The sequence below is a fragment of the Poromitra crassiceps genome (genome assembly GCF_964638095.1).
Source record: "Poromitra crassiceps genome assembly, chromosome: 5".
Classification (NCBI taxonomy): domain Eukaryota; kingdom Metazoa; phylum Chordata; class Actinopteri; order Beryciformes; family Melamphaidae; genus Poromitra; species Poromitra crassiceps.
This window is the reverse complement of record NC_139642.1, coordinates 45,251,089-45,267,265: the sequence shown is the minus strand read 5'-3', so window position 1 is coordinate 45,267,265 and position 16,177 is coordinate 45,251,089. Positions and strand designations below refer to the sequence as shown.

Below are 16,177 nucleotides of genomic sequence, written 5' to 3'. Positions count from 1 at the left end.
ACTGCAGGCATTTTTTTTTTTTTTTTTTTGCAGGCCAGGCCAGGCCAGGCCACCGGGCATTTGCCCGACGTGCCCGATTATGCAGTCCGCGCCTGTTTCCAAGATGCTGCTGTGGAAAAGCGGCTACAAAACCATGTAGTTTACTGACACCCTCTACTACTGACATGCAGATAATCAGTTCCTATGCATGCTCCTGGTAGAAACTGCCTCCTAACAAGTCTCTGAAATACTAGTAACTATGTACTTTCCAGAGGACGTATGCGTATTATTATCAGACTGCAGTGCAGACATAAACAATGCATAGTTTTGTCCTTGGGAAGAGTCTCCTTGTGTGGATCAATGAGTGAGTCCAGATTGATGAGTGAGCCCATGGCTCGTAGCTACAACAACACTGACATCTGCTGGCCGCGGACGCGCATTGCAGTAAACCGGAAGAGTAGGGTAATAACTGGCGTCACGGGCGTCACCGCTGACGACATCTTTCTACTAGTGACTGCTGTTTATCAAGATGGCGCTACGGCCAGGATCTGGGGGAGGCAGCAGGTATTTTAGTCTTTTAACGTGAAATGTGTCGAAAATTGTGCTTATTCATTAAATAGCTGTTTATGACACCCACTTAGCGACACGGTGAGTGCCCAGAACGATGTCAAAGACAGTAGGAAGGGCTGCTTTGTTGTCGAGGCAGGGTGATGAGATGGCTGGTAGTCAGGTGTCAGAGCTGCTTGTGAAGCTAGCTAGCTGCTTCTGCTGCTAGTGTGTGTGTCGGGGGGGGCATAGCTGACTCCCCCAGCAAGCTTACCTGTCCATGTTGTGTCCACTTACCCACGCTGTAACGATCCAGATGTTGATAAATTATACGATGACCAGTATACAGTGATTGTCATTGCAGCTAACGGTAGCCAGTGTATGACATGGTATTTGCAGAATAGAAATGCACTTCATATAGTAAGCATTCAGCTAACCCATTTCACGACTGTCACTCGGTTGGATTCAGCCTTTCCCTCAGGCTCTTCCCATATAGTCAACAACTAACGTTAGCAACTGTAGCAAGCACCAATACAGGCCTTTGGACGCCTGGTGGTGTCAGGCTGTTTTCACAATGGCCTTATCAATCCTTACTAAGAGGATTTGTTTCGGATGGTATTTAGTAGCGTGTTAGTGCTGTCAGGATTTCAGAAGGTGGTGATGATGGCACTTGAATCTGCTCTCATCTAAAATTGTCTCTCATACTCCAGCTGATGATTTCATTGCCCAATGCAAGGTAACCTGTAAGGTGTTTCAGGCTGCACTCTGCAGCACCACTCTTTCTCGACTGCTTTTAGTGAAACAGTTTACTCACACGCCATCCCTACCAGACATACTCGACTACATCCCAGGCCAGCAACTTCAGTAAATCCCAAAACTCATGTTGCTGTTATTGAAACAGTCATGAAGTGCAGGCCCCAGAGTAGATGAAAAGGCCAGGCTCATGATTCTTTCACAAGCTGAGCTTTAGCTTGGCCTGAGAGTTTGAATAATAAATATGTTCTGGCTCGACTGGCCAGGTGATACTGATACTACTACAGCTGAAACTAAAGAAGCGAAGACTGTAGATTTAGTATTACCTGAGTGTGTGACTTTGGCAAAACTGCCTGGAAGACAAAGAGTGTGATGTAAATAGATTCAAATGATATATATATATACATATATTTGGCTGCTGAGCATACTGTAGATGTCTGATCGGCAGTTGTTGACTAAGTTGTGCTTTAATGTGTCTGGCTCAAGTCAGGTGTGTTGACCTGTGTTATGTGGACCGAATGCTTATTGCCTATAAAGTTTATCTGCCTTAAAAAACAAACTTACTTGAAAACTGATACCGAAGGCCGATCAAATCCATTGCCTTTACAGGATCTTGGACAAATGTGATTAAAATATGTTATAGCATAATTAGATATATAATATCCTTCCTTAATGTTTAAAAATGCATAATGAAAACATTTGTGGCAGAGCACCTGCTGCCACCCAAATTTTTTTTTAAGCACGCATGCTTGATGAATATGCTTTGCTTTGTTTGACTTTTTGATGTGTGAAGAGTGAACACATAGTTTTGCATGAGATTGGTAGCCTCTTGCCTGATACAAATACCACATTTTAGCCTGGTCGATCTGTTCTCTCCAACACATCTGTTTTCATCATGCTTTCCTAAATATTGCATCTTTGATATGGTACAGAATGAACAATCCCATGAGAAAAAGGTTCAGGTAATGGTATAAACTAAACGGTGTCTGCACTGCAGGCCAGAGTGGAACGCCAGGAGGTGGAGCAATAGTGCAGTGTACAAAAGCCCTCCACACCTAGCTTGTAGACTACAGCTGTAGTAAACCTTGCAGCTGTTTGGACACTTAAGATAGGTTTTGTGCTAAATTGACCTAATAAATCCTGGTAAAGTAACATTGAAAACTAAAGCTGTTAAATCACAGTTGCAGTGGCTGGCTGTATTTTCCCGCTGGAGTCTGTGACAGAGATGTATGGTATATCAGTCCTGTTTGGCCAACTGGTGGCTCCAGGCAGCTCACTCTTCAGACCAGGCGACAATATCTGAACTTCATGTCAAATGAGCTTCTGAAAAACATCCTCCTTGTCAACAGTGTCTCAATATTGCAGTGTGTGTTGCACAACTGGTACCATTTCTGAGCAGGAAACGTAATGTTTCTAAATATTTACATCAATTTATTGTGCAGTTGGCCTAAATGTACGACATACATGTAATGGAACCTATGGCAGTCTGAGCTGGGGTTATGTTTGGTCACATGACTAGTTAGTCTTTGCCATGTTGCTATTTGGTAGCAGGGCAGAAACCTTTGTAATTCCCAAATGAATGAATGAGCTCTCATCATTCTCTGTTGGTGCTTCACTGGCTCTCTCTGGATTGCTATTGGCCAATGGCCACTTTGATTGATCAACACAGGAACCAAATCAGACGTTGTGTGGTGTAGTTAGAATATGAGCATTTTAAAAGGGCGGCCTATATTTCCTATTAAATGGATTCTTTACCTATCTACTTCAATTAAAGGAACAGTTTCAGAACGACTAAAATGATTTTAGTTTATGGTTAGTTTCTGACCGAAGCACCTGCCATCGCTGCCTGAATCCCAGTCTTTCAGAATGGTTTGATGATGGCTGTTGGATGGGTACAGAGACAAGGAAATGGCCTGGCTGGCTTCTGCAGCTGCTATCTCTGCTGATCTCTCTGTGTGTGTTAATCTGCTAAGCCAGGGCTTGTTATTTGCTGCAGTACAGTGGGCAGCAGTGCTATAGTGTTCCTATAAAAGCTTTTTAAGCTGCAAATCTTAGGGTGAGCAGATGTGAGAATCTCAATCTGAATCGCTCCAAGTCAAACGTCATCGCTGAAGATCAAAACCCATCATGTTATGTTAGCATTTTGTGTAGATGAACCTTCTTGCTTAGGTTGAATGTCACTGTCCGATCACTTTGTTCGATAGAGTGTAGCCAAACCTCCTTTTGTCTGTTTGGCTAGCCTATAGTAGAGTTTGTTGCCTCTTTCCCTCGAACAGCTGCCAGCAAGTGGGAGAGAGAGAATGTGCAAGGCTAGTGATTTATGCCTTGATGTTTTACATTTACAGCTACTAAAGTCAATATCGAAGCTGCCAAACTTAAAATATTCACTCACCTATTTGTGATACTCAATTCAGGAGTCAGATTTCTGGCCTGCAGCGACTGATCTTTCTCCGGGCCTAGACCTCTCTTCTGTTGACCTCTGCAGCATCAATTTCAGTCTGGCCTCTGGAGGACTAATTTGTTATAAATTATTAGACTATAGCCAAACCAATTAGGTCTTGGCCAAGTAATGGAGTCTTCCTATCTCCTGAATGCTTGTTACTCAGCCTAGACCTGAGAATCTTTGAGAGTTGCCTCTGCCTGTGGAAACAACTATATTTGATGTTCCCTCACCTGCCTGCTTAGTAGCTGCCTGGTGCCGTTTCTGCTGCTGTTCAGCTAACATGTTCAAATCTCAATTGATTAGAATAGGAAAAAAAAAATCACCTAATGCGCTTGGTACTTCCCGATAATATATACCGTAAATTCCGGACTATAAGGCGCACCGGTCTATAAGCCGCACCTGCAGAGTTGACTGTTTTTTACATATATAAGCCGCACCGGTCTATAAGCCGCGGGTGTTTTGATGTTTAATTACCATATGTAAGGCTTCGTGCACAGAGGGGATTGTCGGGAAAGAGATGGCTGTTTGGGGAAGCTCCCATTTATTAACATTTCAACAAAACAAAAGTCAGGTCACTAATCCCCAGACAAAATCACACATTGTGAGATGCTTAAAAATCACCATCGGCGGGAGCATGCTGTGCAGCCAAGAACACAAGTGAAATTCGTTCTCTCGTGACCTGTGGTTCTCAACGTGATGGACGATTCACCTTTCTTGTTAACAGTCCTAGTGAGAGGCAGGTCGAACGTCAAAGGCACTTCATCCATATTTATGATCTGCTCCGGTCCGATGGAATATTCCTTGATCTTTCTTTGTGTGAATTCGCCGAAGTTTGTAATTTTCTCCTGGTAGTCGGGAGGGAGTTGCTGACACAGTCGTCCGCGCCCTGACGGACAGTCCCTTTCGTCTCGGGTTTGTGCATGATCCTTTGCTGCTGCTGCTGTTGTTGTTGTTCCTGTCTCGCTACTGTCTCAGACATGGCTTTCAGGCTCAATCGCCGCCATCGTCGTAACACAGCCAGTTCTCCATCTTTTGAAGCATGATGTTAGATTACAACAAGCTAGTTGTGTGGCTTAGCCTTCCAAAATGTTGCTGTTAGTTTTTTAGAATGTAATACATAGAATTGGGAATGTTACATTCAATTTCATTCAGACTGTCTTTCAGGCTCAATCGCTGCCTTTTTCCCCCCGGAGCGAGGGAGGAGGGAGGGTGTTTTACCGTAGTGGCTGAGAGAGAGTAGTGGCACAGTGCTCCAATCAGGTCGCGAGGCACATTTTTTGCAACATCATCCAATCAGGGTCTCGCTCTCATAATGTCTGTCTTGCTCTCGTTCTGCCTCATACCAACATCCATAGATTTTGGAGGTTCCCGAGTGGCCGTTGGCTGGAAAAATCCATAGATAAGCCGCACCGTTATATAAGCCGCAGCGGGCAAAAAAGGCCAAAAAACGGGAAAAAAGCCGCGGTTTATAGTCCGGAATTTACGGTAAATGAGGCTATCAAACCGCTTTTAATTTGCAGAGCAAATGCTCACGGAGAGGCACATTGTGGAAATGCTGCTTTTGAAACAGCTTGTTTGCTGAACTATAAATGCCATCTGAGCAACAGCAAAGTTATATTGGATCAATGTTTCTTCTTACCTGTCAGATTTAGTGCTCGCGGTCGATGCAGTGTTTATTCATGCGGTCTCTGAAATGCACTGAGCTGGAACAAGAAGTTACACACCCTGCATTCAGATGTCTAGTCTAACTCAAAACAGCAGAAGACCAAAAACACATGGCAAAAAAGGGTACAGAAAAAAAGGCATCCTCCAGGCAGTGTGTGTGTGCACAATTCCAATAATGTAATAGCACGATATCGAATAAGAATAACAAGCAAACAAGATGTATTTCTTATTATCTATATAGCACAGTCACACACCCCAGGCATCAATGTATAAATGGCAATAATAAATAATAAATAATAAAACAAAGTCCAAAACCCACAGAAATACCATGAGAACTTCCAAGTTTCAGATGTCATTCAGATTTGTGCCATTGCAGTGTGACTGTTCTAGGCCTAGGCTAAGGCTAGATGTTGAATGATGGTTCATTTCATAATCACAGCATAGGAGGACATGCTGTTTCTGTAGCTCACATCATGAGTTCAAAATCTACTCACAGCCTGCATGGGACAGAAATGTGTTGCATACATGAGACTAGTTTGAAGCTCATAATAACCTCTTTTTCCTTTTCTCCACCAGTTTTATGTATCCTATTGGAGGCGGCATGGGACCACCACAAGGTGAGTCATCCTTCAGTCAAGATGCCTTTTCTAGATTCCTCCAGGCTAGCCTTTTCATATCTGCCTGTATCATTCTGAATTGATACAAATTGAACTTTAGACTGGATGTACGGCTTGATTTAGCAGCTAGTGCCCCCCCCCCCCCCCCCACCTGTTCCCCCCTCTCTTCTCTTTCCTTCCAGGGCTTCCATAGACAGTTTGATTTGATCTGCAAGCTACTGCTTTCCCTCATTCCTCATTCATTGTATTGTGTCTCACAACTCCATGCGAGTGGTCCTCAACTTTTTAATGCACTTTTTGCTGTTTTTTATACCATATTTGTTTGTTGAGGAGTGACACAAAAATAAAGATATACCGGTATCTATCTATCTATCTTCAATTTCAATTGTCTGGTGGCCCAAACCTCAGCCTTTACTGCATTCACTAATTGACTAGATTACAAGTGCATGGTAGTAGAGTGGCCTAGACTGTAAAGGGGCTGGCCAATGCCAAAGCACTAAACAGCCGCAACATGTTTTTTTGCAGCATAAGATCAGCATCGCTTATTATGTGTCTTTAAGCATTTGAGCGTATATGCCAATGTTGTCCATGCCTGTACATTGCTTGGCTCAGATGTACGATCATTTAGCCATATATACATATTAGGGCTGTGCCGATTCACTTATCTCCCGATTCGATACTATCACGATACTTGGGTGCCGATTCGATATATATTGCGATTCTTAAGTATTGCGATTCTACGATTATTGCGATTCGATATTACGATTTATTGCGATTTTTGTTTCTTTTTTTCTTTTCTTTTTTCAGTTTGTTTGCTTTTTACACTAGATTAGAACATGGGAAAAGTTGAATCATACACTAGAGACTGTATATTATATATCATGAGTAGGGCTGGGCGATATAGTTAAAAACAGGGGCGGACTGGGATCATAATTCAGGCCGGGCATTAGATACCAAGCAGGCCAGGCCGATATGGGCCGACGTTTGAAGCCCAAAGATGCACCCACTTTAACCCTGAAGTGTAATTATTACTTAACTAATAAAGTAATAAAACCACTAGTAAACCAGTAGGTGGCGCCTGGCCTGCTGTTCAGTGAGTGGCCTGACTGCGGGCACAAAAAAAAAAAAAAAAAAAAAAAATTTTTTTTTTTTTTTTTTTTTTTTTTTGCTTTTGCGATTATCGATTCTGGAATAAAAGATCGATTCAAAAAATCGTGACATTAAAAATCGCGATACTTAGGTGAATCGATTTTTTCTCCCACCCCTAATACATATATGCTCTTCATATTTGGGTTTGTTGACTCTGTAGTAACACATAAACCATACACGCACTATTGTGACAAGCGTCTCTCAGGGGGTCATTACATGCTCCCGTTGGCAATGTAATTTTCGGGAGACAAATCACACTGCACGCGGCCTCCTAAACAAGCCGTTTATTCAGCCTGGTTGAGCCCTAACAACACGGTGAATCATATGGAGGCAGGACTGGCTGCTCAGCTCTGGCTGGCTGCTATACAGCATCTTAAAAAACAAACACAAACTTTCCCATTTTCTCTTTGCTTCACTCTTCCTGTGTTGCTCCGAGCTGTCACAGTAGTCACCAAAAAAGAGAGAGAAAAGATTTAGATGTTGCTGAGCCCATGGCTTTTTCCAACTGTCCAGGAAATTGATTTGCAATCCTGAATCTAGTCTGAGGGCTTTCATCCTAAGTTACTCCAGACTTGTATTAACTTTTTTCTTCTCTGAATGTTCTTTTGGGGCTTACTGTCATGCTTCAAGTAATTTAATATTATCCCAATGGTTTTTGGTGCCAGTTTTTATATGCAAATGTTTGCCTGATATATGCTAATGTATGATCTGTGTGTGTGTGTGTGTGTGTGTGTGTGTCTGCAGGCATGGTACCCATGCAGCAACAACAGCAGCAGCAGCAGCAACAACAGCAGGGCTTCCCAATGGTCCAGGTCATGCAGCCGAACATGCAGGGCATGATGGGGATGAACTTTGGGGGCCAGATGCCTCCTGGTGCCATGCCTATGCAGGTGAGATTGTGTCTGTGTCTTTAATGTTGATCATGTATTGCTTAGGTGTAAGGCTGTCAAAAGTATCGATATTATTGATAAGTATCAATACAAACATTTGAAACAGATACACTACTCATTTGCAACAGGTTTCGATAGTATTGAGCGGTATCAATACTAAAAATTTCATACAATACAAAAATCAAATAATCTGCATTATATATCGGCCATCGGCCATCATGCTCTCTAAATATCGGCATCGGCCATTGAAAAACCCATATCGGTCGACCTCTACTGGCAGTGCTCATTGCTACCGTGCGGCCTCGTCGTCGTTGCCGTCCTCCTCATCGCTCATTTCTCCTGTGCCTCGTTGGTTTGCCCTTGAGGTCTCGCCCGCTGTGCGGGCTCGCAGACGTAGCTCGGCAGCTGTAAGGCCTTGCCTGCTCAACTGGCTTGCGCTTCGCTGACATGCGCAGTTGTGCAAGAGTTTATTAGACAGTGCTGGGTTTTAGGGCTCGTCCCACCCTCTTAGCTTCCATAGTGTTACATATTGCCTTAAAGATCAATGAAGAAATGGAAATTTGTCGCAGACTGGTAACATTGAATACAACTTTTGTCCGTTAACGTCGCTTTGAATTGCATTGATTGCACCATAAGAATGCTAATTGGTTTTCTGAGCTGTTGTTTGTGTGTGTGTGTTGTTTCAATCAGGGCGGGATGGCGATTGGGATGCAGACCCCTGGGATGCAGTTCATGGGCCAGCCACAGTTTATGGGCATGAGGGCTCCAGGGCCCCAGTATACTGCAGACATGCAGAAACAAATGGCTGAGGAGCACCAGTAAGACCTCTTTACCCTCATATCATGCTTCTGTATGTCTGTCAGGTGGAATATGTATTTTCATTCATACTCCCATCTGTCTCTGTACAATATAAGGCTTGTAACCAGCTTAAGGAACTGAGCAGAAGAAAAAGATCAGAATGTGTAATAACTAGGAATCTCGCACGCTACGTGAGGTCGATTCCTATGGTGGAGACTCTGGACTGTCCAGACAGACCCCGCCCACCCACCTAGGCGGTGCCATCGGCTCATACTAGGAAGGATTTATTACATCACTGATCACAATTGCTCAAGTGACATCGCTAATGAATGACATCACAATTGCTTGAGTGACATCACTGATAACATCACAATTGCTCAAGTGACATCGCTGATGACATCATAATCATGACTGACACCACCACCACAGACGGACACCACCCACTTAGGCAATTTTAATAAAGAGAAGAGAGTTCTGTTTTTACAGAATGTAGGATAAACAGTGGATGTATAAATCCAGAAGCAGGCGGCAACATAAAGGGTGCCAACTGCCATAACACACCACAGAAGAAGAAGAAGAGATGTTCCAGAACAAAAACCTTTATTTTTAAATAGTATAACTATTGCTGAGCAGCAGGTGTGTGTGTGTGTGTGTGTGTGTGTGTGTGTGTGTGTGTGTGTGTGTTACCCCTTTGCTTACACAGTACTACCTATGCTCTGTCACTGTGTGCTCTGTAGAAAGCGTGTGGACCATCAGCAGAGGATGCTGGAGGAGGACAGGAAACGGAGGCAGTTTGAGGAGCAGAAGCAGAAGCTAAGGCTGCTCAGCAGTGTCAAACCCAAGGTGAGCCTCTCTCTCCCCACCTAACCAGCAGTCATGATGTTTCTGTAGTTGCGGAACCCCAAACAGATCTGGCGTGCCGAACACATCCGGTACTCGCACCGGCATACCCAGTGGGGTTGTGCTCGTATCTAGGTGGGTTTCTATCCACCTGTTTTTATGCTCATTTTCAATTTGTGCATTAAAAAACCTGAGAGAAAATGGTGTGTGTGTCTGTGTGGGGATTGGTGTGGGGTGGGGGGGGGGGGGGGGGATGGTTGAAATAAAAAAGATTGAAATATTATATGTATGTTTTTACTCTTAGGGGAGGTGGAAAAGCTAATCTTCTGTTATCTCAGTTCAAACTCGTTTAACCAAATTCCACAAAAAAAACATGCAGTTTCATGTTGCCTTGCTTACTGGCAACAGTTAACGCATGATGAAGGCTTGTTAAGAATCAGTAGGATGCACTCGTTGACATACACTAAATACACTTGTAAGGTCAATAAGCTGCACATATTTAGGCACAATTTGAAGGTTTTTAGACCGCCTGCCGTGGTGTGTTTTAACGGAAGAAGACTGCGTTTTTAACAGGCGGATCACTTCTAAAATTGACATTTTATGCACTTACTGTAACTGCTTGGTGGATTATAAAGTATGTATGCTGAATTGAAGAGTGGTGCCTGCCTGGTAATCCATTTCATGGTGTAGCTTTGTGGATCATCAAGAAACTTTCAATTAATAGATGTTTTTCATAGAGCGCAGTCGCTGCCTGTGAGACAGCTCCTAATTTGCATAACAGGGGTGGATGGAATGGAAACGCTCATAATTTCACATTTTCTTTTGCATATTTTCTGGAAAGTCAGTTAAAATTGGCGATACATTTGGATAGAAACCCAACTTGTGTTACAGTGAACTGCTCTCTATTGTACTGTACTCAGACAGGGGAGAAGAGCCGTGACGATGCCTTGGAGGCAATCAAAGGCAACCTGGATGGTTTCAGCAGAGACGCCAAGATGCATCCCACTCCTTCGTCGCAGGCCAAAAAGCCAGGTACCTTCACTCGAACCCTTTTAGTGTGGTCCCCTGCAGGGCTTTTTCCCTTTTGTGCCTCTCCATCAGGAGTCCATATCCAGATCTGCTCCCTGAAAATCCTCCCTCACAGAATCATAATTGGATCATCAGAGGCAGGTCGGCATGATGACCGGTCGGTCGGCTGGCAGCCAGACGTGTCAAACTAATGCGCCTCTGTCTCTGAGTTTAACATGTCGAGTACAGATTCCTGATCACATTCTTTTATCATATTTTCTTTTTCAGTTTCTGAACTCATCTGTCCTGTCATTAGTGTCATTATGCTCACTATTACGCAGTTTAATTTGACAACTGTCACTTCAGAACTCTTTACTCTTAAGGTCCTTACACATCGGGAGCGTTTTTTTCGTGCGATTAATTCGCACGTCAATAATATTTTCCGAACCTATATCAGGCAATGCAATCGTGCATACCAACGGCGAAGTTTCGCTGAGCGTTATTGCGGCGTTTATTTTTTCGAACCACGGTCGATTTTTCATAAATTCGCTTCCGACGTGTACACATCTGTGGCTGTGATTGACAGGTGGGTCAAAACTCGCATCGCAATTTCGTGCCATATATTCGCATCGCTCTTGATGTGTAAGGACCTTTAGTCTTGAAACTGTAGATTACCCTCACTTACTTCTTTATTGTGCATTTCTGAAAATTGTAGGTGTTAGCCCAAAGTAACCAAATACTTATAGGTCATTATTCTGGTGTTGAGGTTTTCAGCTAAATAAGTTACAATTTAAAATATTGATCATCAGTATTTCACAGTGAAATAGCATTTCATTCCCCACTCTCCCCATCTAAATATGAATGAAATTATGCCAACGTTTTGATTCAATTTGCAACACTACAATTTCTGGTCTCGCACCAAATAGTCTCACTCCTGCACTGTGCAGGCAGCCTCTGATTCATTCTCCGTTGTAGCGTGTGTCATGTGCTGTGCCATCACCATCAATTATCTCTTCATTTTTGCAGAGTCATCGCCATCACACTCGTCTGTCACCCCTCACTCACTCCCCCCTGCTTTCCCCGAGGACGACGACGAGTTTAGTGACTTTATTCAGGGGCCTGTAGATGCCTCTGTCTCCTTCCCCTCCTCCTCTTCCTCCAACTTCCAGCCTTCATCCCCTTCCCTCAAGGCAGGTCTGTCTTCTTCCTCTTCCTCCTCAATATCTCAGTCCCTCTCCGCCTCTGTGCCCATTCCCACTGCCACCCAACACTCTGCTGTCAACAACAGTTCCCAATCGCCATTCCAAGGTAACTTTTTTGTTTTTTTGGTTGCTTTGTAGCTCCGCCCTCATCTCCACAATTGATAGTCATTAACACTGTCAGTGAGTCTGGAGGATTGGTTGATTAACAGTGCTGCTCCTACTGTAGAATCTTTAGACTTTTAGCCCAGGATTTTGGTTTGGTCTCGGCCTGCTTTGCTGTGTGAGAGCATGCAGACGTCTCGGCAGATGGCCCCATTACCTCAACCTTAAAGCCACTAAACATTACAGACTAAGCAAACAACAAAGGTGTGTGATCCCGGGTCAACCAAACTTGCTTCATCATTAGAAAACAGACAAACGGAGAAATGTGTGTGAACCATTTGCAGCTGAATCATCCATTGATTTTTGACTAGGAAATTAGTTTAAGGACAAGGTGGGCGCACTGTGGGTCTGCGTGTCATCCGAAGTTTAATCTCTGGGCTGAGCAGCTGTGTTCCCTGCTTTGTGACAGACCCATGGCCTCTATAGACTATCACTGACAGACCCATGGCCTCTATAGACTATCACTGACAGACCCATGGCCTCTATAGACTATCACTGACAGACCCATGGCCTCTATAGACTATCGCTGACAGACCCATGGCCTCTATAGACTATCACTGACAGACCCATGGCCTCTATAGACTGTCACTGACAGACCCATGGCCTCTATAGACTGTCACTGACAGACCCATGGCCTCTATTCACCTTATGTAGAAGAGACCGTCTGGCTTGAGAGACTAACAGGAAGTGTAACTTACACTTCCTGTGACTCATAAACCTAGTCTGACTCATAATGTGAGTCAAACTAGGTTTGACCAGGTAAGTCAGACTAGTTTGAGCAGGTAAAACAGCTGGCATTTTAAACAGGAAGTCATAACACAATGGGTCAAGTGGGCGGGGCTGCATAATGTGAATAGACTATCACTGACCGACCCATGCCCTCTATAGACTCTCACTGACAGACCCATGGCCTCTATAGACTCACTGACAGACCCATGGCCTCCATAGACTCTCACTGACAGACCCATGGCCTCTATAGACCCACTGACAGACCCATGCCCTCTATAGACTCTCACTGACAGACCCATGGCCTCTATAGACTCACTGACAGACCCATGGCCTCCATAGACTCTCACTGACAGACCCATGGCCTCCATAGACTCTCACTGACCGACCCATGGCCTCCATAGACTCTCACTGACAGACCCATGGCCTCTATAGACTCTCACTGACAGACCCATGCCCTCTATAGACTCTCACTGACAGACCCATGCCCTCTATAGACTCTCACTGACAGACCCATGGCCTCCATAGGCTCTCACTGACAGACCCATGGCCTCTATAGACTCACTGACAGACCCATGGTCTCTATAGACTCTCACTGACAGACCCATGGCCTCCATAGACTCTCACTGACAGGACAGACGGATCAACTCCCCCTCCCCACTCCGCTCCAGAGAAATCCAGCAGGTAGGCAGCCTCAGAGTGCTGCATCAAATGTCATCCCCAGTCCTTTGAGGAGTTTGTGACCTAGTTGTGTAACATCTGGAATAAGCAGAGTAGTTGGCTTTGTTGTTTCCCCACTGACCTGAGAAGTGACACCTGAGGAAATGAGGAATGCTGTTGTGCAGCTTCATATTGGAAATAAACCAGGTTTTGCTGACTCAGATACTGTAGTATCAGAATTGCTTCTATACGCCAAGCATAGGGTACATAACAATTTTGACCTGGGTCATTTGTACTGACACATTAAAAGACTGTTACTTAATACAGGATTGGTGCACAAAACGTAACAGGACCTCACATATAGTTCAGACACGATGTACTGTATGACCGTATTAAAACAAACGTGCCCTGCTATGGATAGCTGGAGACTAAGTATGATATCAAGAAGCTGTGTTCCTCGTCCACCCCCTCTAGGCCCGTCCCTGGAAGAGAAGCTATTCTCCTCGTGTGATCTTACAGCTGCTAAGAAGGCCCAGGTTAGCTTTAAACCCCAGCAGTGTTTGGCTGAAATGGGTCGTAGAGCTCAAGTTGCAGCCCAGTTTCTATCCAGCACCAAAGCACGGAACTGGGCTCACGCCTCTGAGGACTTGAGTTCTGTCTTCTTCGCCAAAGACATGCAACCCGAGGCCCCGGTGCCGGCGCCCGCTGTCCCCTCATCCACTGCCGACTCGTCCCCTCAAACCAGTAGTGACAGTGGTGAGAGAAGTGCCTGTTTATTAGCCTTTCACCGCCTCTCTCGCTCTCTCTCTCTCTTTCTCTCTCTCTTTCTGTCTCTCTGGCTTTGCTGCAGTATTAACATACCATCAAGGTAGGGCATGTGTTTATCGCGTTCTTTCTATCCTGGGTCAATCTTTCCACTCTTTCTAGACCTGACATCATAATTCTGTGCCCTTTACACCAACCTAATCTCTCCCGATTTCTTTGGGAAATAATTGAATCGTCCCAGATTCAGAACTGGATGTGTGATTTGAGACTTTCTTGTGATTAATAGCGTATCACGTTATCGTAGCTGACGTGATGCTGAATGAGATCACGCTGATGTTTTCTTTGCCTCCCGGGTGGGTTTTGATTGTGAGGTTCCCCCCGCCTGGTGTCATTACATCCTGTCCTAAGCCTCGCCTCTCCTCTCCACTGTGCCAGTTTCATACCTCTGTTCCTTCAGGCCAAATCTCATTAGAGAGGCTTCCTCTCATGTTGGCCCTCTCTCCTGCACAACAACACAGTGTGGAAATGGACTGTGTGTGTCTGTCGAGGTCCTGGGGTAATACCTGCTGACTCAATAAGCTGCCGTCTGTTCCCTTGCTGTGTAACACCCTCCCAGAGAATGACCTCTGGCGCATGCTGACTGCTTTGGTTTAACAGGGATGCGCATGGATTGGCCGCTGCCACTGCCCCCCCCCCCCCCCCCCCCCAAATGTACTCCAAGCCTGATTCTGCATGCCACTCTGCTACTCCTCTGTGCTCTCATTTGTTTTTTTCTGTGTCTCTGTCGCCGAGGGAAATATAGCGCCTCATCATGGAGACCAGGGAGATTAGTAATAAGATTAATTGAACTGCCCAAGACGGTGGAGCCTGTCTGATGTGAGGATTATGTGCAAAGTAGCTGCTAAAGTAAACATCTGTCTCGCAGATATAGTGTTAGGGGCTAAAGGCAAGCCGCAGCATTTTCAAAATCCTTGTTAGTTCATTTATTTATTTTTCTTTGCAAGTGCTTGCATGTGTATGTAAATAACTAAGTAAGCCTTTTAGTCTGTTGCAAAGAGGATTTAGGTCAGTGTCAGAAGTATTTTTTTATTACAAGGCAAAGCCCAACACTTCTCCCCGAGGCACCGTCGCAGCAGTCGGTAATGGCTCAAGGACTGATTTATAGATGCCTGGAGTAGCAGGGCGCTGAGCGAGTCAGTGAGGAGAAGCGCTACATCTGCACAGAGTCCTTGGTCCAGACATCAGGGGCATGATGCTATTCTAGTTTTTCACTTTGATACAAGGAGGGTTTCGGCTGCCAAGAGACTTGGCAAACAGCAGGCCAGGACGGAGAGCGTGCTGTAACAACTAACCCTTATGTGTGTCTCTTTGTTTGGGACAGCAGGTGTTGGTGTGTACCCCCAACAAGAGCACATCCAGCCCCTGCTGCCAGGCTGGCTCTACAATGACAGCCTCATCCCAGGTACGTATTTGCATTTACATTGTACTGTATACATACATACATACATACATACATACATACATAGAGTACATACATACATGAAACAACACTCCTTTTGCTTTCAAAGTTGCTTCATTGCTATCCAGTTTAATATAGTATTTTGTTGGTATTGTCTTGTCTGTATGTCTTTAGCGTACGTGAATATGTTCCTTTGTGTTTCTGCATCCTCAGAAATGTTCAGAAAAGTCCTTGACTTCACCATGACTCCGGCGGGGATCGACACAGCCAAGCTCTACCCCATCCTCATGTCATCAGGCCTGCCCAGGGAGGCGCTGGGGCAGATCTGGGCAGCGGCCAACCGCACAACCCCCGGCATGCTGACGAAGGAGGAGCTGTACACTGTGCTCGCTCTAATCGGCGTAGCACAGGTAGACGCTGGCATCCGCGCAAACGATCCACTTAGAACGACTTCACTAATCATCCCCCATGGTTTCCGCAAAGCCTTGCCATGAAACTCCACATTAAAATCAGAT

General features: G+C 44.8%; 1 protein-coding gene across 4 annotated transcripts in view; it reads left to right on the top strand.

Annotated features, from left to right (window-relative positions):
* Positions 1–508: 508 nt before the first annotated feature.
* synrg (synergin, gamma) overlaps positions 509–16,177 on the top strand; it is a gene marked incomplete at its 5' end in the record, with an annotated part of 45,928 nt that continues 30,259 nt past the window's right edge. For 3 of the 4 annotated variants that reach the window (XM_083637544.1, XM_083637543.1, XM_083637542.1), the window contains 10 exons: positions 509–543; positions 5,963–6,003; positions 7,897–8,042; positions 8,733–8,860; positions 9,578–9,683; positions 10,601–10,712; positions 11,715–11,996; positions 13,913–14,194; positions 15,585–15,665; positions 15,876–16,072. In XM_083637544.1, coding sequence (XP_083493670.1) covers positions 509–543; positions 5,963–6,003; positions 7,897–8,042; positions 8,733–8,860; positions 9,578–9,683; positions 10,601–10,712; positions 11,715–11,996; positions 13,913–14,194; positions 15,585–15,665; positions 15,876–16,072 — 1,410 coding nt within the window. The remainder of the gene's footprint in view (positions 544–5,962; positions 6,004–7,896; positions 8,043–8,732; positions 8,861–9,577; positions 9,684–10,600; positions 10,713–11,714; positions 11,997–13,912; positions 14,195–15,584; positions 15,666–15,875; positions 16,073–16,177) is intronic. The other variant, XM_083637545.1, reaches the window with a different exon arrangement.